We start from the raw sequence: 22,489 nt of genomic DNA on the forward strand, positions 1-22,489 counted from the left end.
TTATTGCCAAGAAGCATTGTTACAACAAAGAAATAATCTACAAACACACATTTCCTTACTTTTTGTGCTAAGTTTAGTTTATTACAGAGTCCACTACCAGAAACCTCTGCTTTTCAGAGGTAGTTCTAAATCCTCCAGTGATATATTTCAGGCTTTGTTCTTTGTCTACTGAAGTATGATTGTGAGAATATGTAAATGTACTCATTTACTTTTAGTTTCTAATTCCTCTCCTTTGATGTATTTCAGTATGAGTTTTAAATATTAAAATATTCAGATCAGTTCTAAAGGGAATATGCAAACAGTGAAGTGTTCATTTGTTGGTGTTTTTGTAACATCCTGTGAAAAGTACATCACTGAAGTAAAGATGAGAAACAACATTGGTTCCATTTCTTAGCGCCTTGTGTCAGGCAGGTGTTCCACTTTTCTAAATATGGGACATTGATTTATTTTCTGTAAATACAAATCATGTTTATTTTCTCAGGTTTAAGCCGTGTTTCTGTGTCAGTAACACATTACCCTCTGTGCTAAAATGATTCTTAGTAGATGAAGAAATAGAGAGTAGCTTCTCTTTGGTTGAACTGAGTTGTCAGTGAATTACTCACTTGTACGAACTTATGTTTAAGTCTTGTTCAAGTTTCAGACTCTCTCACACTTACACATTCTGATTCATCAAGTCTTTTATTTCTCCTCTAGCTCTAAGAGGGATGTGCTGCTCCAGGATGGTTCCAGGTGTGGAGTGTGTGAGCAGATTCAGACAGATCCAGTCTCTATCACCTGTGGACACTCTTTTTGTAGACAGTGCCTCAGGAGCCTTAGGGACCAGTCTGTCCACTCAGGAGACTTGACCTGTCCCTGCTGCAAAATGAGGTTTAAAACAGGCTCTGTTCAGTTTCCACACACGGAGGAGTCCATGGAGCTGGATGAATACAAACCAGTGGATGACGTCCTGCTCAGTGTCTCAGAGAGAAACAAAATCAGCCTGAAGAACAAGTACGAGAGCTTATTTGAGGGATTCAAAACACAAGAGAATAAAATCCTCCTGAACAGGGTTTACACTCAGCTCTACATCATCGAGGGAGAGAGGGAAGGAGTGAATGAAGAACATGAAGTTTTACAGATTGAAAAAACTAGGAAACATCAAGACAACATTCCAATCAACTGCAATGACATTTTTGTGCCTGATGAATATGAAAGAGACAAAAAAGCCAAAAATCTCAGAAGCGTTCTGACTAAAGGCATTGCTGGCATTGGAAAAACTGTCTCTGTGCAGAAGTTCATTCTGGACTGGGCTGAAGGAAAGGCCAATCAGGATATAGAGTTCATGTTTGTGCTTTCATTCCGAGAGCTGAACCTGATTAAAGACAAACAGTACAGTCTTCATGGACTTCTGTGTGCCCTCCATCCTGAGCTCCGAGGTCTGGACACAAAGGAATATGACGTGTGTAAAACTGTGTTCATATTTGACGGCCTCGATGAAAGCAGAATTCCACTGAAGTTCTCAGAGTGTGAGAAAGTGTCAGACGTGACCAAGGTGTCTTCAGTGGACGTGTTGATGACAAACCTCATCAAAGGAGACCTGCTTCCCTCTGCTCACATCTGGATAACCTCCAGACCAGCAGCAGCCAATCAGATCCCCTCTCAGTACATCAGCCGTGTGACAGAAATTCAGGGATTCAATGATCCACAGAAGGAGGAGTACTTCAGGAAGAGGATTAGTGACCAACACCAAGCCGACAGTGTCATCTCCCACATTAAGACGACGAGGAGTCTCCACATCATGTGCCACATTCCAGTCTTCTGCTGGATCTCAGCAACTGTGCTTCAGCGAATCATGAAACAAGGGAGCACAGAAATCCCTAAAACTCTGACTGCAATGTACTCACACTTCCTGTGCACTCAGACAATCATGAGGAAGGAGAAGTATGAGGAGGAAGATGAGAGAGGAACTCTACAGGAACTCCTGAGATCCAACAGGAACATGTTTCTGAAACTGTCTGAACTGGCTTTCAAACAGCTGATGAAGGGCAATGTGATGTTCTATGAAGACGACCTGAGGGAGTGTGGGATTGATGTCACTGAGGCCTCAGTGTACTCTGGGATTTGCACTGAGATCTTTAGGGAGGAGTCTGTGCTTTACCAGAGGAAGGTTTACTGCTTTGTGCATCTGAGCTTTCAGGAGTTCCTGGCTGCTTTCTATGTGTTTCACTGCTGTGTGAACAACAACAAGGAGGAACTGCAGCTTCTGAAGCCTCAGTACATGAAGTGGTCTGACAGTGTTTCACTGGACGAGCTGCTGAAGGGAGCTGTGTGTACAGCTTTAAAGAGTAAGACTGGACACCTGGATCTGTTTCTCCGTTTTCTGTTGGGCATCTCACTGGAGTCCAATCAACAACTCCTGCAGGACCTACTGACACACAGAGTGAGCAGCTCTGAGAGCATCAAGAAAACAGTTCAGTACATCAAACGCATAATAACATCAGAGGATCTTCCTTCTGACAGATCTATCAACCTGTTCCTCTGTCTCACTGAAATGAACGACTCCTCTTTATCCAGTAAACTCCAGGAGTATCTCAAATCCAAGGATCAGTCAAATGAGAGACTCTCTGCTGGAGAGTGTTTAGCGTTAGCCTACATGCTTGTGAACTCAGACGAGGTGCTGGATGAACTGGACTTGAGGAAGTACAACACCACTGAGCATGGTTATTGGAGTCTGATCCCAGCTGTGAGCAACTGCAGAAAGGCAGTGTGAGTGTTGTTTCTACATGTTTTGTTTTTAATATATTCCAGTGTTGTTGTTGACTGAGACAAATTTCCAGATTGTTTTACGGTGAGTAGAAGTTCCTCACTGTGTATAATTAGGATGTGATAAATAAAATTATTGAGACATTACAGAACAGGTTTGATGAACATGGATAAGACTGATGTCTTTCTCTTGTTTTCTCTCACTCTCACTGTATCTCACACAAATCCCCCAAGTTTATAAAAGAAGCAAATCTGACTTTTGATTCCTGTGAGGCTGAATTTCAAGGAGTGTTCAGACTTGTAGTTCAGTTTCCTTGGGTTGGACCAAATATGTAAATTCATACATTGTTGTATTTTAGTTCTGGTTTGGTCCTGAACCAAATATGTATTTTAAAAAAGCGATGATGTATGATGTATGACATTAGTTTTGTCGTCTGAACAATGCCCCACACTGAGCTTAATGCACTTCTCGGGGCTGTGTACCTGGTGGTATTTTTTCCAACTGGAAACAAAACAAGACGTGGTCAAATGGATAAAGGAGTCAAAACAGCACCTGAAATTCCTCCACTGCACAGAATAAAAAAAGGAGTTGCTGCTTGTTTGGTGAGCACCAGTGTCGAAAGGAAGCGTTCACATTTGCTCTAACAAACCAAACTAACAGACAGTTCCTCACCTTCACGTTTTTTTACTGGGTTTACATTGTGTTGCAGATTGTCTGGCTGTAAGCCGTCCACGAATTCTTGTGAAACCCTCTACTCTGTTCTGAAATCACCAAACTCACCCCTGAAAGAGCTGGAGTTCAGTGAGACTGAGCTGCAGGATTCAGGAGTGAAGCTGATCTCTGAGGCACTGAAGAGTTCAAACTGTAAACTGGAGACTCTCAGGTGAGATTTTGGATGAATGTCCATGTGGATAATGAGTGTATTCTCCTGCTCTGATTGGCTGTAGTTTGCCCTCGAAAAGTTTAGGCCATTGTTTTTAAATCCGTGAGGTTGAGAGATTTTACTATTTATGTTTTTACTATATTCTATTTGTAAACTGAAATTTATTCCCAAAAGAAAACATTATTCTCACACACAGAGACAGAGAAGCATTTCTGCAAAGCAGAAATCAGAGTAACAGCATTTTACCAGTGATGATGATGATAATGATAATAATAATAATAATAATTTATAGCATTGTAGCGCAGCAGGTTAGTTCTGGAGGTTGTGGGTTCAAGTCCCGCTCCTAGTGACTGTCTGTGAGGAGTGTGGTGTGTTCTCCCTGTATCCACGGTCCAAAAACAGTCGTTAGTATGTGGATTGGTGACTGTAGATGTGAGTGTGTGAATATGTTGCCCTGTGAAGGACTGGCGCCCCCTCCAGGGTGTGTTCCTGCCTTGCACCCAGTGATTCTGGGTAGGCTCCAGACCAACTGCAACCCTGAACTGGATAAGGGTTACAGACAATGAATTAATTAATAATAATAATAATAATAATAATAATACTTAATATGCTGTATTTCAGAAAATCTATGATGATGCTAAACATGTGATATGTGCTACATTCCTTAAGTGCACTGAGAAATGGAAAAAGGGAGACAAGGTTTTCCTTGATTATTCATTCATTCATTCATTATCTGTAACTGCGTATCCAGTTTTTGACACATTTCTTCACAGGCCTAACACGGTCAGTGCTCCATTTGCAGTTTTCTAAAAAGCTGTGATAGAGCACAACACCATAGTTTATCTGTGAAAGGAAAATGGAAATGTGCTACAACCCACTGAAGACGTTAACAGAGTTAGTAAAGTAATGATATTAATGCTGTTGTGAACAGAGGGACTACTACGACTACATAAGACACGACAGAAGACGATCAGTTCAAGGAAGGACTAGAGACTAGACCCTGGGCTAAAGTGAGACTAAGACCAGTCACTCACTCCCCTGCTCTTATGTGTGTATTCTCCTGCTCCAGCCGACTGTACTTTACTCTCACTCTGTTTCTGTTTGTGAAAGAAGAGTGAAGAGTGTTTAGTTTGGAGTGAAATTCCTTGTGGACAGAGAATGTAAATAGCACTAAAATATTCAGAATAACATTCAGAACAAATGTTCAGATTGAGCTCATAATGTACACACCCCTGAATAATTAATATTGGAGAAATACTGATGTATGAAAATCTCATAATTCCTGATTCACATGAGTCTGAATTTCACATTCTCTATTTTAACTTCACTTTCTCCTGTATTTACTTTACCTTGCAGACTCACAGACTGTAAATTCACCCTGAATTCCTATGAAAGTCTCTGCTCTGCTCTGAACTCACCAAACTCACCCCTGAAAGAGCCGGACCTCAGTCAGACTGACCTGCAGGATTCAGGAGTGAAGCTGGTCTCTAGGGGATGGAGGAGTTCACACTGTACACTGGAGATAATCAGGTGAGGTTTCTGTGAGTTCATTCCTGAATAATTCAGATTTAAAGAAACAGTAAACTATGCTCTGTTTATGAAGAGACCATTTAATAAAGGCATGTCTTTGATTTTTGGGCAGGAATTAGCTAAAAGTGTTTGATATTCAGAATGATTTCTATTTATGGGGCAGGCAATGGCTACCAAACAGTTTATGGGTTAGAAGGTTTTACATTAACAGCTGAGTGTATATATTAATAATGTTTATGTAGATATAGCATTTTTAATGTTCTGTGATATTCTTTTCTGATGTCAAAATATTAGTTTTATTAAGGTGTTATAAATGTCATTCTTTCTACAGAGCTCTGTTTATATTGTTTTGTCTCAGATAAAAGAATATCTCATATCGACTAAACTCCCTCAAGCATTGACCATGACAGAGGACAGAAATCAGAGGATAAGATGCAACGGTTTTAAAGCTTTATTTCTAACAACAAGCACAATTCAGTATATAAGTAAATAAATGGTATCTATATCAGACATTCAGACCTTACATGAGCCAGAGACACGTCAGAGCAGCCAATCTGTGTTGAAATCGAAATGGAAAGAGCGGAGTACACACACACACACACACACACACACACACAAAACACAAATTGCTCATGATTCAGGCTCGTGATTCATTTCAAGATGCTTCTTTATTTTGACTTGCTTTAAATAACAATCATTATCCAGAACATCACAGCAAAGCACAGGTTGTGAAAACAGCATCTAATCCTTCATTGTCTGTAAGAGCTTATCCAGTTCAGGGTCACGGTGGGTCCAGAGCCTACCTGGAATCATTGGGCGCAAAGCAGGAACACACCCTGGAGGAGGTGCCAGTCCTTCACAGGGACACACACACTCACACCTACTGACACATTTGAGTAAGAACACACCACACTCCTCACAGTCACCCGGAGCAGGACTCAAACACACATCTTCCAAGTCACTGAAGCTGTGTGACTGCAACACTACCTGCTGCTCCACTATGCCGCCCTTGAGAGCCAGCTTTAACCAAGATGTTACTGTGCTGTCCCCATGTGTCCTGTCACACTAATACCGGAAGTATGTCACAGCGGCTATTGTGTCGGTACACCCAGCAGAACAGCAGCTACTGTTCTGTTACTGCTGGGTGTAGTGGCACAGTAGCCGCTGTTCTGCTGGGTGTAGTGGCACAGTAGCCGCTGTTCTGCTGGGTGTTCCGGCACAGTAACCGCTGTTCTGCTGGGTGTTCCAGCACAGTAGCCGCTGTTCTGCTGGGTGTACCGGCACAGTAGCCGCTGTTCTGCTATAAAATTTATTTAAAAACCCATTTGATACATTCAGAGAGTCATCTCATGTTCCTCTGTTACCCCTCACTACTCCACCACCCATTATTACTCCTCCTCCTCTGTTCCTCTGTTACCCCTCACTACTCCACCACCCATTCTTACTCCACCTCCTCTGTTCTTCTGTTATCCACAACCCATTCTTTAACTTTAATTTAAGTTTAATTTTGGGGGTGAAAGTTCATGTGGAGAAGAGAATACAAACAGTGCTGAAAATATTCAGAACAATATTCAGAAAAAATGTTCAGACTGAGTCTGTTATTAATGCCCCTCTGAATAATGTAAATAATGGAAAGTATTATTTTACTCATTAATCTCATTAAACTGATTCTGAGTCTGAAATCCACATTCTGTTTGAACTGTGCTGTATTTACTTTGCTTTGCAGACTGAATGTGTATAAACTCATCATGAATTCCTGTGAAGTTCACTTCTCTGTTCTGAAATCACCAAACTCCTCCCTGAAAGAGCTGGACCTCAGTCGCATTAAGCTGCAGGAATCAGAAGTGAAGCTAATCTCTGACGGACTGAAGAGTTCAAACAGTAAAGTGGAGATACTCAGGTAAGACACGCTTTTTATCTTTTAATTTCTGACAGAAATGTGTGAAAGTGTTTGAAATATCAGATTGTGGAGGTCTGACGGCGTGGCTCTGCTGCTTCAGCTTCATGATTCACTTTATATTTTACACACAGCACATGTTCACTATGTTCTTATATTATTTTTATCAAATGGGGCATTTTACTGAATGTTCTCATCAACACAATTTACCGAGGTCTTCCACAGGGATCTGAGAGTTAATTTAGTGCCTGAAAATAGTAAATAAATGAAGTGTTGTGTAAATGCTCTCCCATTGTTTACAGAAACATAATGAAAACTCAGAAACACAGTGTTTTTCAAATGCTGTACATTTCTGTCAAAAAAATTCACAAGATAAACAAGTTTTACAGAAGTAAATGTTAGGAAAGAAAAGTCTTTTCATAAGAATTTCTCCAGACTAAATCAGTTCAGTGGCGGAGTTTCATTGCCCTTCACTGCAGCATGTACAAAAGACTGTTCATTTACCTGTTTTCATCCTTCAAGTCTAGTATGCCTGTAATTTAGTGTTTTGTATATAGTTATACTTCCGCCACTAGGCGGCTACCCAAATGCACCGATGCATAATCCTGCTAACACACGTGGTTCAATCAATCAATCAATCAAATTTTATTTATATAATGCTTTTCACAACAAAAAGTCGTCACAAAGCAGCTTTACAGAGATCTGGGTCCAAGCCTCCTATGAGCAAGCCAGGGCCAACAGTGGCAAGGAAAAACTCCCTCAGCACACGAGGAAGAAACCTTGGAAGGAACCAATACGGGGCTCATACGGGGAACCCATCCTCCTCGGGTCGACACCGGAGACACAACAGAGAACAGAAGTAAAAGTGAAATGATGACAGATGAAGGGGTTATAGTAATGTAAATGTAGTATATTAGTGATGTATGTGTCTGATGAAGGAGGAGGTGATCAGGGATTCTGTGTGAGTTAAAATTAGGTGTAGAGTTAATCTGAGATAAAACAGCACGGCCAAGCATGATAGTGTAGATGAGACAAGGCCAGGATCTTGTACAGGACACAGGGGCTGGATCAGGCCAACACCTGGAGAGCAGCAGGACATCTCAAAGCATGAGAGAGACGGGAGAAAGAAAACCAGACAAAGGGAACAAATAAAAATACAGAGGTTAGTAGGGTCATGGTAAAGAACGGGCAAAACTGTACTGCGAAAAAAGCTTCCACGGGTCAGGCAAGAGAACCCAGCGACAGACAGCGTGTTGGCGGTTACTACAAAGCTAACTAAGAATGCTGTAGTTATGGTGATATGACAGGGTTAATACAGAACAGGGATAATATGAAAACCAGCCCAAACACCAATAGAGAAGGAGTAATCTGAAAGTGAATGATTAACCAAAAGCTTGTTTGAAAGGGTAGGTATTTAATCTAGATTTAAAGATTGAGAGTGTGTCTGAGCCCCGAACAGTAACTGGAGGCTATTCCAGAGTTGAGGAGATTTGTGAGAAAAGGCTCTTCCTCCTGCAGTGTTTTTCTTAAAGCGAGGAACAAAGATTAGATGGGCATCCTGTGAACGAAGTGTACGTGACGGGCGATAAGGTATGAGAAGTTCAGTAAGATACTGCGGGCCTAAACCATTTAGAGATTTATAAGCTAAGAGGAGTATTTTATAGTCAATGCGAAATTTTACATGTAGCCAGTGTAGGGACGAGAGAACTGGGGTGATATGTTCGAATTTTCTAGCTCTAGTGAGCACCCTGGCTGCTGCATTTTGAACTAACTGAAGCTTGTGTAACGCTTTGCACGAGCTCCCTGCCAGGAGCGCATTGCAGTAGTCTAGACGTGAAGTTATAAAAGCATGCACTAGTTTCTCTGCATCTTTTAAGGATAAAATATGCCGAATTTTGGCAACATTGCGTAGGTGGAAGAAGGCGGTTTTGACTGTATTGGATATGTGGGTATCAAATGTGAGAGTCGAATCAAAGGCTACCCCTAAGTTTTTAATTATGGTACTGTCTTACTGTTGAATTATCAATAATTAATAGCAGCATTTCTGAGTGAATGTATCTGAGTATCTGTACCTAGTAACAAGACTTCAGTTTTATCAGAAATTAACATGAGAAAATTTTGCATCATCCAGTCTTTAATTTCAGTTAGACATTCTGTTATTTAACGTAGACAAGCAACATCATTAGGTTTGGCTGATATGTACAGTTGTGTGTCATCAGCGTAACAGTGGAATTGAATCCCATGCTTACGGATTAGTCTACCCAGTGGCAGCATGTAGAGTGTGAACAATACAGGGCCAAGCACTGATCCTTGTGGAACACCATATGTAACTAAAGTATGATTAGAGGATTTATTATTCAGATAAACAAATTGATAACGGTCAGATAAATAAGATCTGAACCAAGAGAGGGCAGATCCTTTTATTCCTACCAGATTTTCCAGCCTATCAAGAAGCATCACATGATCTATGGTATCAAACGCTGCACTAAGGTCAAGCAGCACCAGAATAGAGATATAGCCCTTATCATGTGAAAGGAGTAAGTCATTAGTTACTCTTGTTAGAGCTGTTTCTGTGCTGTGATATGGTCTAAATCCAGACTGAAAAATGTCATGAATGTCATTGTTTTGTAGGTAAGAGCACAACTGCTGTGACACGACTTTTTCTAGAATCTTAGCAATAAAAGGGAGGTTTGATATTGGACTGTAGTTTGCGAGCACAAGAGGGTCAAGATTGGGTTTTTTAATAATTGGTTTGATTACCGCTAGTTTCAAAGGTTTTGGTACATATCCAATGTTGAGGGATGAGTTTATTATTGTGAGCAATGGTCTAATGACTTTAGGTAAAATTTGTTTAAATAATTGTTTTGGTACAGGATCCAGTAAGCATGAAGTTGATTTAGATGAGCTAATTAAACTAAGCAACTAAGCAATTTGAGGCGAATGCAATCAATTTTATCATTAAAAAACCTCATAAAGTCATTACTACAGAAATCAGAGGGGACAATGGGGTTGATTTCCTTCTTGTTGCCAATTAGATTTGATACAGTGCTAAAAAGGAATCTAGGGTTGTCTTTGTTTTTTTCTATTAGAGAAGAGGTGTACTGTGATTTGGCTTTAGATAAGGCATGTTTGTAGTCGGTGAGGCTGTGCTGCCATGCAAGTCGGAAACATTCTAGTTTTGTGTGTCTCCATTTACTTTCATGGTTATGAGCAGCCAGTTTTAAGGCACGCGTGCTGTCACTGGTTCAGAGAGGTATTGGCATGAAACCATTCTTCAACCTTCATCTAATCGGTCTCATTAACAGTGTGCGTCCATTGAACGTGAGGAACCTTATTTGTGCTTTATCTTTGGTTGTATAAGACCGAAATATATATATTTTCACTGTGTTTAGTTTTGTCGAGTGTTTTTAAGTAATTTGGGGAAGTCAGCTGCTAGCTACTAGCTTTACCTAATGGAGGTGTGTAAGCCTGTGTGTGACGCAGTAGTTTATGTTTTTCCTAATTAAATGCATCCATAAAATGTTTGTGTGATGTATACCTTGTGTTGAGTAGATTACTTTTAGCTGTGATAAGTAATGTATGTGCATTTATGTTGTACACCTTCAGTTCATTTATAGTCAGGTCTTAGCCTCGTGACAAGCCTTTAATGATGTTTATTTATTGTGGACATTTTAAGTTGTGTTTGTAATAAGGGGATTACTCATAGTCCAGTGTTTCTAATTGTATTTGTTTATTATCTCTGTGTAGAACACCACACCCACTTCTACTTACATGTGGAGACCTGTACCAGATTAATATTAATGGACAAGTCAAATTAAAGACAATTTCAGTTTAAATCCTGGACCTGAATATTATCTCCTTTTATCTCAACTCACCTGAACGTATATAATTGTTGTCCTGACTCGACCCCTGAAGTGATTGTTAATACACATACAAACCAGTTACAGTCATTAATACAAGCATGTGACTTTAAATTGTTCTTCTAGACAATGAGTTGGAATAAAGTGTTTTTTTTGCTTCTTCGTTTCTTATAAGTTTAAAAAGTCTCATCATTAAAGGAACTCTATGTAGTATTTTTACCTTAAAATTAATTAATTAATTAATTAATTCATTCATTCATTCACTCATTCATTATCTGTAAGTGCTTATCCAGTTCAGGGTCGCTGTGGGTCCAGAGCCTACTTGGAATCATTGGGCGCAAGGTAGGAATACACCCTGAAGGGGGCACCAGTCCTTCACAGGGCAACACACACATTAACTCATTCACTCACACACTCACACATACGGACACTTTTGAGTCTCCAATCCACCTACCAACGTGTGCTTTTGGATTATGGAAGGAAACCGGAGCACCCGGAGGAAACCCACACAGACACAGGGAGAACACACCACACTCCTCACAGACAGTCACCCGGAGGAAACCCACGCAGACACAGGGGGAACACACCACACTCCTCACAGACAGTCACCCGGAGGAAACCCACACAGACACAGGGAACGCACCACACTCCTCACAGACAGTCACCCGGAGCGGGACACGAACCCACAACCTCCAGGTCCCTAGAGCTGTGTGACAGAGACACTACCTGCTGCACTACCGTGCCGCTACCTTCAAAAGGTTTGTGACGCTCTCCCGACATGTAAGAGGGGGAATAGCGCCTCTCTCACTGCTGCACCGGGCTGGTCCCCTAAAACCTGGCTATGCAACTTCAGAATCAAGGGGTGGAGAACTCTGAGACCTGAGTAACACTTTATGACTCACAAGTGTTTAGTGTTTACTACAAGTAGAATCTAGCTCTGTTTTCCTCATACAGACATGAGAGAGAGACAGAGAGAGGGTAATGATACGTGAATATTCTTATTCGTCTTTTGATTACAATACTATAAACATGAATTACACTCAGCAACAGGTAGGGGGAGCTCAGGACACTAAAAAGCCCATTCTTACATAGTGTTCCTTTAAGTGTGATCATTAATGTCAGTGTGAATCCTAAATTATAAAAGAGCTCATAAATGTCAAATGGGTGAGTGAGTGAAGACCTGTGATGCACTGGGGCTCTGTCCAGGGAGTGTTCCTCTTGCAGCCAGTGATTCTGGGGAGGATTCAGACCCACGTGACCCTGAACAGGATGAAGCACTTACAGAAAATGAATGAATGTTCAGATTGAGCTCATTGTTTGTGTCTCTTAATAACGTTTATAACACACAGACCCCAAGTTTATAACAGTAGTGTTTTCCACACGTCATAATTCTTGATTCCTGTGAGGGTGAGTTTCACATTCTCTGTTTTACCTCTACACTGTGTTTACTTCTCCTTACAGATTGTCTCGCTTTAATCAGTCCTTGAATTCCTATGAAAGTCTCTGCCCTGTTCTGAAATCACCAAACTCACCCCTGAAAGAGCTGGACCTCAGTCACAATGACCTGCAGGATTCAGGAGTGAAGCTGATCTCTGAGGCACTAAAGAGTTCACACTGTAAACTGGAGACACTCAGGTCAGTTCAGTCTTGATTTTTAATGCTTCAACAACATTAAATTTATACATCTTTAACATTTTAAATACTTTTAATACTTTTTAATTTTATTTAGAGGATACAATGTTGTGCCCCACACTCTTTTGTAAGATGTATCTAGAGGTATCAAGGGATGGGTGTAACATGGAATGTGTGGTGTAATGTGGAAGTGAGGGAACAACAGAATGCTCTTTTCAGCTTTTATCTAAAGCGAAGTACAAGGTACAATAAAGCAGCAGTAGTGGTATGATAATGGTTTAAGAATAGAACAATGCAAATGTAGTTGTAGCAGTGATATGAGAAGTAGAAGATAATGAAAAATCTCAAATGCTAAAACCAACCGACTGCTACTGGGTGGACTGTGGATGGTACCAAAGAAAAGAAATAAACAAAAGTTCAGTAACAAATAAAACTAACCTACTCCAAAAATACAACTGTGGCACTCACCCCTTACCTAGTGTGTGTATATACAGGGTTTGTCCTACCATGGAATGTATAGGTGCCTGTACTTGCCTGTCCACACCAGTGGTGGTGGTAGAGATATTTAACAAGGGAAGAACAATCCACAGATTTAAAATGGCTAAAGTGAAGCTAGGTTAAAGTAAAGTTAGCAGCACCACAACTAAACCTCAAACTCTAGCTAGTGACAGCAACAACAATCTCAATTTGAGCTAGCAGCAAAGATCATCAAATCAAATCAAATTTATTTATATAGCGCTTTTCACAACTGATGTTGTCACAAAGCAGCTTCACAGAATTCCAGTAAGACAAAGATTTGACATGAAATGTAAAAACAAATGTAAAACCCTCAAGTGAGCAAGCCAGGGGCGACAGTGGCAAGGAAAAACTCCCCCAGCTGAGGAAGAAACCTTGGGAGGAACCAAGGCTCACAAGGGGTGACCCATCCTCCTCTGGTCAATCTACTGGTGATAATAGTTAGTAGTCCGTGAGAACTTCAGTGTAGGGACAGCTTCAAGGCACTTGGTGGTTGCTGGAGCGTGGGCAGCTGGTCTGAAGCGTGGAGGAGGATCTCGACAGTCATCCATCAGTGTCCAGACAGACAGGTGGGCAGTCGTTTACTCTGAAAGATGTAAAGGGATGGAATTAGTTTTGAACTGTTTTGTGTTTGTAAAGTAGAAATATGAAAATTTCCAGAGTGTGGCTAATGACTCTGGCAGATCTGACTATGACAGCTTTAACTAAAAGGAGAAAACCAGGAGGACACACAGACACGGGAGCATCCTGAAACACTGGCATCCCTCCGCTCCACCGTCAACAAACCTGAGTGATCACGAGAAGCGGCGGAACGACAGCACCAGCGTCTCAGTTTACTATAATTCCCTGTGTCCATGGACCCCCCGAATCTGCCGCCTTTATCTATGGGGGAGCATTAGCTACCAAAAGATAAACTAAACAAATGAGTTTTTAGCCTAGATTTGAAGATTGCGACTGTGTCTGAGTCCCGAACATTTTCTGGAAGATCATTCCAGAGTTTGGGGGCTTTATAAGAAAAGGCTCTTCCCTCAGCTGAGGCCTTCTGAATTCTGGGAGCAATTAAAAATTCAGTATTCTGTGATCTGAGTGAACGTGGAGGCTCATAATAGGAAATTGTATATTGAAGATATTCAGGAGCAAGCCCATGTAGAGCTTTATATGTTAATAACAAAATTTTGTAGTCAATGCGGAATTTAACAGGCAGCCAATGAAGTGATGATAAAACTGGGCTGATATGTTCAAATTTTCTAGTTTTAGTGAGGACCCTAGCTGCAGCATTTTGAACTAGTTGAAGTTTTCTTAAATTGCTGCTGGTGCATCCTGACAGTAGTGCATTACAGTAGTCAAGCCTTGAAGTAATAAAGGCATGTACTAATGTTTCTGCGTCCTGAAGGGATAAGGCATTTCTAATCTTAGCAATATTGCGAAGATGTAAAAAAGCTGTCCTAGTGATACTACCTATGTGTTGATCAAATGATAAATCCGGGTCAATTATGACACCAAGATTTTTTGCTGCTGAACCAGGTTTAACTGGAAAGTCAGCGAGATTTAAAATTAAATCTGATAATTTATTTCTTGCCACTTTTGGACCCAAAAGCAGGACCTCTGTTTTGTTGCTGTTTAGAAGGAGGAAGTTACGCAACATCCAGCCTTTCACGTCTTTTACACAGTCCTCTATTTTCTTTAATCTGTGTTTGTCATCGGGCTTGGCTGAAATATACAATTGTGTGTCGTCTGCGTAACAGTGGAAGTTAATGTCATGGTTTCTTATAACTGTGCCTAGCGGTAACATGTATAATGTAAATAATAATGGTCCTAAAATAGAGCCTTGTGGAATTCCAAATCTTACTTTAGAGTAATTTGAATTTAGATTGTTTACTTTTACGAATTGATAACGTTCCGTTAAGTAAGATTTGAACCATAATAGGGCTGTCCCTGTGATTCCAACCATGTTTTCTAACCTTTCTATGAGAATATTGTGGTTTATTGTATCGAAGGCTGCGCTTAGGTCAAGAAGCACCAACAGGGATACGTGGCCTTGATCAGAGGCAAGAAGAAGATCATTTGTTATCTTGACTAGAGCTGTCTCTGTACTATGATGTTGCCTGAATCCAGATTGGAATTTTTCATATATATATATATGATTCTTATGTAGATATGAACTAAGTTGTTGGGCCACAGCTCTTTCTAAGATCTTGGACAGAAATGGCAAACTAGAAATAGGCCTGTAATTAGACAGTGTACTAGCATCAAGATTTGGTTTCTTGATCATAGGTTTAATAACTGCTAGTTTAAAAGCTTTGGGTACATGGCCCAGACTAAGGGATGAGTTTACTATAGTTAAAAGAGGATCAATAATAGCTGGTAGTACTTCTTTGAGCAACTTTGTGGGAATTGCATCAAGTGTGCAAGTTGTACAGTTTGCGGAGGTGATAATCTTCTCTAGTTCTAATTGTGGGAGTGGGTAAAAGGTTTCAAGTCTTTCTTTTACAGTTACATTATGTTTTATATCATTCACATCGGGTGGCAGCCAGGATGGATTTAATCCTGTGGCTTGAGTTTGTTGTCTAATATTCTCAATTTTATTATTAAAAAAGTCCATAAAATCTTTACTGGTGAGAGTTGCTGGAATTAGTTGTTCAGAACCTGCTTGATTTTTTGTAATTCTAGAAAACACACTAAACAGTGCTCTCGGATTATTTTTATTATTGGAGATCAGCGAGGCCAGATATGCTGAGCGAGCTTTAGTGAGGGCATTTCTATACTCTATAAGGCTGTCCTTCCAGGCAGAATGGAACACTTCAAGCTTGGTTGATAGCCATTTCCGCTCTAGTTTTCGTAATGTTTGTTTTAAAGTACGGGTCTTATCATTATACCATGGTGCGAGCTTTTTCTGTCTTATACTTTTATGTTTAAGTGGTGCTACCTTTTCTAAAGTAGATCGACAGGTATTTTCTAGGTAATCAGTTAGTACATCTAGGTCCATTGGGTCTGATGGAGTTGGAACTGGGGTCGATAGTTCTGGTAGGTTTTCTATAAATTGTAGGGCGGTAGATGGTTTTATTATACGCCTTGTAGAATAGCAAGGGTTCTTACATATATTATGGCTAAGACGTAGCTCATATGAAATTAAGTAATGGTCGGAGATTGCTGAGGATTGCGGTAAGATATTAATTTTGTCAATGTTAAGACCTAGTGTCAGAACTAAATCTAAAGTGTGACTGTAGTAGTGTGTAGGCCCTGTTACATTTTGAGTAATACCAATAGAGTCTAAGATTGAGGTAAATGCCTTTTTTAGTGGGTCACTTTCCTTCTCAAAATGGATATTGAAATCTCCTACAATTATAACTTTATGATTGCACACCGCTAGGTTTGTAGCAAAATCGCTGAATTCTTTCAGAAATTCTAAGTAAGGCCCTGGTGGTCTGTAAATGTTGCATAATAAAAATGAGTCCTTTTTTGTGACCGGATTTGTAATAATAGTGGAGAGAACCTCAAAAGAAGAGAAGGTGTCACATTGTTTAAGACTAATTTCTAGGGTATTTTGGTAAATTACACATACTCCACCTCCTTTGCCTGATATTCTTGGGCTTTGTGCATAATTATAGCCTAGGGGGGTGGCTTCATTTAGTGCTAAATATTCATTTGGTCTAACCCACGTTTCCGTGAGACAGAAAACATTGAATTTATGATCACTTATAATATCATTTACGATGAGTGCTTTTGAGTTTAGTGATCTTATGTTGAGTAACCCAAATTTTAGTTCTGAGGTGTTGCTGCTAGGTGTTGTGTATGATTTAATATTGATTAAGTTGCTGAAACAGGCTGATTTTGTTTCTCTACTTTTACATTTAGTTCAGGGGAAAGACACAGTCTCAATACAGTTGAACCTGGGTGACGCCTCAAGACAGTTTGCATACGGTCGGTTTAGCCTGTCTGTCTGAGCGAATATCATTGGCCCCTACATGAATGACTACCCTCGAATATCTCCTATTAGCTAACAGTCTAAGTTTGGCACTAATATCCGGCGCTCTGGCTCCCGATAAACAGCTAACTGTTACTGCCGGCGCCCCTAAAGGAGTAGCTAATTTCACGTGTCGAACAATAGAGTCTCCTATAACCAGAGCATTCTTAACAGGCTCCTCAGCGGGTGCTTCGCTGAGCAGGGCAAACCTGTTTGACACGCGAATCGGAGGAGCGTGGTGTCCTGGTGGGCTAGCTTTGGCCTCAGCATTAGCATCAGCCTTAGCTTTCTGGCTATGACGCCGAGACGTCACCCATTCACCCCGCTGTGAGGGCTCTAACGCCGGAGTCGTGGGGGTGCTAACTCTTCCTAAGGCACCCGGAGTTGCTAACACTGAATCTCGCTGTTTATCCCTTAACAATAATAAGCTCCGGATGCGCACTTCTAGCTGGTCCACTTTATCCACTAGAGAGCTAACTAACTGACACTTAGTACAAACACAACCACTATCTTTATCGCTAGAGGTGGAAAAGGGGGTTAAACTAAACATGCCACACTCTGAGCAGGCAAAACAGCCAGTAGTAGCCATGGAATTGCAGGTACTTACCGCTTTTAGTTGATTTTAGTAACTTACACCAAGAACGTTATTCCAGGGTCCGGTGGCAGTTTTAGTGCATCTGTAATGAATATTCCTGCGGAGACAATCTAAAAGATAGATCTATGGATGGTTAGTAGGTTATAAAAACAGATATAAATATAGAAATAACAGTAGAAACGAGTAAACAGAAAAACCCGAGCGATCAAAACAGCTTCTAAACGGGTACAGGAACAACCAAACGGGTTGCCAGATCAACCACAAGCTGAACTGAACAAGATGAAAATCAAACAAAATAGCAGCAACATCTGTAAACATAAGCTAGCAGCAACAAGCCTCAAACCATAAGTTAGCAGCATTCAAGTATCACACAGGTGAAAAACTCCTCCCCCCTCATTGTTCCACTTGGTGAGTTTTATATCCAAGAGGCCCTGCCTCTTCTATAGGACGAGCTGTTCACCTGGGAGGATTAGGACATCAGTCTTGAGCAACAGCTCCCCCATTGGCTGAACAGGTAATTAACTAGAGAGAGAGGAATTGGAAGAAAGTAGAGGGAGAGAACAAAACAAACAGTGCCTCTTTGGCACGTAACATACAATATGAAATATTAAGATGAAGTCAGGTGCGGGGCTGTGAGCAGAGCACAGTATGGCCCTGTACAATATTTATACTTTTAAAAACTTAAAATATCGATATACATGATATAGCCCCACTCCATATCTCTGTTCTATCTTGATATATTTTAAAATATCGATATATCGCCCAGCCCTGATATTTAATACATATTAATGACCTTAAAGGCTTTTATTTATTAAAAAGATTTATTTTACTACAAATGTATCTTTTACAACATTCAGAAGAAGCAACAAAAAATCTGTAAACATTTGCTTTTTGGAAACAACAGTAACTTTCCAAGATTCTGATTTTGTATGAAATATATAACATAGCAGAAAGTGTAGTGTGTGAATATAAACAGCAAACATAAGGAAGTATACAAAAAGTAACAAAGTTTTACGGTAAATAATAAAAAATAAATAAAAAAACACAGAATAGTGTCTGTGCAGAGTCAGTGTAGTTTATCTGCTTTGGTTAGAGCTCATTGGCTGTTGAACTCTTCTAAAGGGCTTTCCTCATCCTCCACCAGGTGCTTCTGCTCGAGGAGGTGAAACAGATTAGTTGTGTTTCCTCCTTCTGTTGTTACAGGCTTCTTTCATTTCTTACATAACACCACGGTTTATTGTTCATCTGATATTTTGTAACAATCCACCTCCACACGACTGAAGTCACTCCACCTTTTTGGAGCAAATTCCTCTGCCTCAGAGCCACTTTCCACCGTACTTCACTGTGTCTAAGTGACTCATGTAAAGAACATACGCTGTATTCTGGGTAACTGCATGACGTCGTTACGTAGACAAGTCACGATAAATTTATTTTTTTTTGGGTTTAAAAATTGATGATATTATCACGAACAAAAAGATATGGAACAGCCCTAATCACAAATACTTTATATGTGTATCTCTCCTTCTAGTGTGTTGTGTGTAGTAAAATGTTGATGACTGTTATGGCAAATATAAAATTAATTTATGTATAACCAGAAAGGAAGATCGAAAGGTCAATGCTCAAAGAATTCTTTGGGGAGAACAGATGAATAAGACACACAGTCAAAGATTCTCTCGAGTTTATTGAAAGAAATCAAGTCTATATATATATATATATATATATATATATATATATAGAACCCCAGTCACGCACACCATCAACATGTCTCATTCTATTAACCCAAACATTCCCTTATTGGTGCCTCATTATCTCCAACTTTATTGTTGCCAGGGAGAAATGGTGAGAGATGTCCTTCAGTTGTTGAGTCCCTTCACCTTCAAGCACTAAGGCCTACATAATTTAGTAAGAATCATTCATTCATTATCTGTAACCACTTATCCAGTTCAGGGTCGCAGTGGGTCCAGAGCCTACCTGGAATCATTGGGCACAAGGCAGGAATACACCCTGGAGGGGGCGCCAGTCCTTCACAGGGCAACACACACACATTCACTCCTACAGACACTTTTGAGTCACCAATCCACCTACCAACGTGTGTTTTTGGACTGTGGGAGGAAACCCATGCGGACACGGGGAGAACACACCAACAGTCACTCGGAGCGGGAATCGAACCCACAACCTCCAGGCCCCTGGAGCTGTGTGACTGCGACAATACCTGCTGCGCCACCGTGCCTAGTAAGAATCAACCAAGATTAATCAAACCCCATATATTATGTCATTAGTTATTATTAATCATTACTCATTAGTGTTAATCTGCATTTTTCCATTACAATGACAAGGGAATGGCCAAGATTTTCTCCAGTGCGATTAAATTCATTCCAATTATAGATCCACGGTCCATGTAAAGTATCAGTTCTGTATTTTAAAGTTTTCTCATTTTTAAAAGGTGCTCTCTCTCAGAAACAGGTTTGTATCGTCACCATGTGTCAGTGTGCACTGTCGGGCGGTGCTGATCTGAACTGCACAGCGACAAAAACCCTTCACTCGACCCACACTCACAGATACGAGGCTCAGCGCAGCCCGGCAGTGCAAACCGAATTTTAACACCGTCGTCAAGGCAACTCAAGGCATAAATACAAAGTGCTCACTTTGATGTTTTTACACTTGCTCTTGTAAGGTCACTGTTGTCAGAGCTGTTAGTTTCAGAGCAGGACGGGTTTAGAACCACATTCTGAAAAAATTGTACACACGGCAAGAAGGGGACTATCTTCTACATTCGTCTCTGAGGCTATTCCTCATTGTTTATTTAATTTATTTACGTATATTGTATAATTTCTTATATATACACAGTGAAACCTTGACTTACGATTGAATCAACTTATGAATTTTCTGAGATACAAGCCGTCGCTCTGTTGTTGTTTTTGTTTTATGATGTGAGTCAAGATTTGAGTTACAAGCGAGCGAGCTTACACCACCCGCCATTAGACAGCCCAGTGAGAGTTCATTTTACTTGGTTATCTTTCTGCATGGACGTCCAGATCTGTTTTAGCACCTTCCCCCTTTTATTTCTTTTTTTTTTTTTTGATAGAATCCGTAAACGTAGTGTTGCCAACTGTCCCGTAAACAACGGCATCATTCTGTATTCGGACACTGAAAGATGCATTCTGCTTTACACCGATAGAGGATGTTGTTTATTTGTTTTTTTTGTTTGAGGTCACACTTTTATGTTTGAGACAGAAACACCCAGCTCTCCCTCAGCCGGAGAGAGGGGCAGATTCTGCACAGCTCCTAAACAGAGAACACGAGTTTCATTGGTCGTCATTTATTATCCAAATATTTAATTGTTCGTCATCGTTATCCAATCAGCAGCCAGATTTATATGTCCATCATTCAGTGCTGCAGCCAATGGAGCCACAGTCCCTCTGACAGCGGTTTGTTTTGCGGAGGCGCTGAGAGCAGCAGGTCAGTATGGAGAGAGATTAGTCTCAAAATACTTTACAAATGCATAAATGTTAACAAATGTTTTAGGACGTGTAGGGACAACTTAAATGGAGACACATTTGCGCAATATTTAATGTGGAAATTCGAACAAAATGCCGCCCAACCGCTGAATTCAGCTTCATATCACAGACAGTTAGGAGCGGGGGATCACTGGGGAACACTTGAAGGTGCCCTAAATTTAACAATGTTAAAGTCCAGTGGAACTTCCCTAATTTCGCTGTAGAATAGGGTTGTCAAATAAAATACTTTAAAATCATTCCGTATTTGGACACTGAAAGCGGTGTTGCGTATTGGACTGATATGGGACGCGATGTGTTTCTTATTTTCACGACTGGACTGTTAAAACGGGTGATTTGTTTCAGACAGACACCCTCAGCTGAAGAGTGAGTACCCCCTGGCTCCTTAACAGAATATGCGCTTCTCATTGGTCATCACTTTTATTTAGCCAATCAGCAGCCAGAGTTATCTGTCATCTATCATTTACTGCGGCAGCCAATGGAGTCATAGTCCCGCGTACTTGTTTCGCTGAGGCTCTGATAGGAACATGTCAGTCCTGAAACACTGGGGTAAACAACAGTGCCACCTAGTGGTGTCTTGTTCTCCTGCTGGCCACATCTGTGGATCAGACTGCATTTGTATTTGGAGCGGGTGAAATGTGAGAGGAAAGTCTCAATATCCAAAAACCCGCGAGAGGAAATGAACAAATGCACGTCATGGAAAACACGTGAGTGACTCGATTCACAAACGCAGATTCAACAATTTACAAATACATTTTAAATTCTAGACTTCGACTTTACAAATATTTGCAATGTAAATTTAAACAAATGTATTTATTTTCGTATAAAATGATGATATATCTATGAAAACCAAACACGTGTTTATGAATGTAACTGTATTTGTACAAACTGCAGACCGTGAGACACAGAGTGTGATGTGTTCATTTGTGAACAGTGAAACATATCTGTGACTTGTGTTTAATTTGTGGATTTACATTTACGCATTTGTAAAGTATTTTGAGACTAATCTCTCTCCATAATCCATTGCCTGTTTTTTCCATAGGCGAGGCTCATGTGTGCTTGCTTTATGAGGTATTTAACATGAGAGAATTTTGTGTGCGTGCTTCAAGCTTCAGATTCAAGAGTGCTATAACTAGGAATCGGTTACCAGGTTCTGAATCTGTGACGTACTTCCTGTTAAAACCGAGAAGCGAGAGAGAGCTCAAATTTTTGTGAAAAGTGAAACGAGCGCGCGGAGCTACATCCCTGTCGCTATTTTCGCTCTGTTTTAATGATTCTGTGCGCTCGTTGAGTGTGACTTGCTCTGACTTGCTCGATTTAGTGTGGTTTTTGTGCTCTCGCATAAAAGACAGTG

General features: G+C 40.5%; 1 protein-coding gene across 1 annotated transcript in view; it reads left to right on the top strand.

The window, feature by feature from the left end:
- The window catches only part of LOC136678448 (NLR family CARD domain-containing protein 3-like), a 133,130-nt gene that overhangs the window by 14,057 nt on the left and 96,584 nt on the right, over positions 1–22,489 (top strand). Inside the window, exons 7-9 of the mRNA XM_066656502.1 lie at positions 694–2,745; positions 3,453–3,626; positions 12,375–12,548. Coding sequence (XP_066512599.1) covers positions 694–2,745; positions 3,453–3,626; positions 12,375–12,548 — 2,400 coding nt within the window. The remainder of the gene's footprint in view (positions 1–693; positions 2,746–3,452; positions 3,627–12,374; positions 12,549–22,489) is intronic.

Source organism: Hoplias malabaricus, chromosome 2 (assembly GCF_029633855.1).
Source record: "Hoplias malabaricus isolate fHopMal1 chromosome 2, fHopMal1.hap1, whole genome shotgun sequence".
Classification (NCBI taxonomy): domain Eukaryota; kingdom Metazoa; phylum Chordata; class Actinopteri; order Characiformes; family Erythrinidae; genus Hoplias; species Hoplias malabaricus.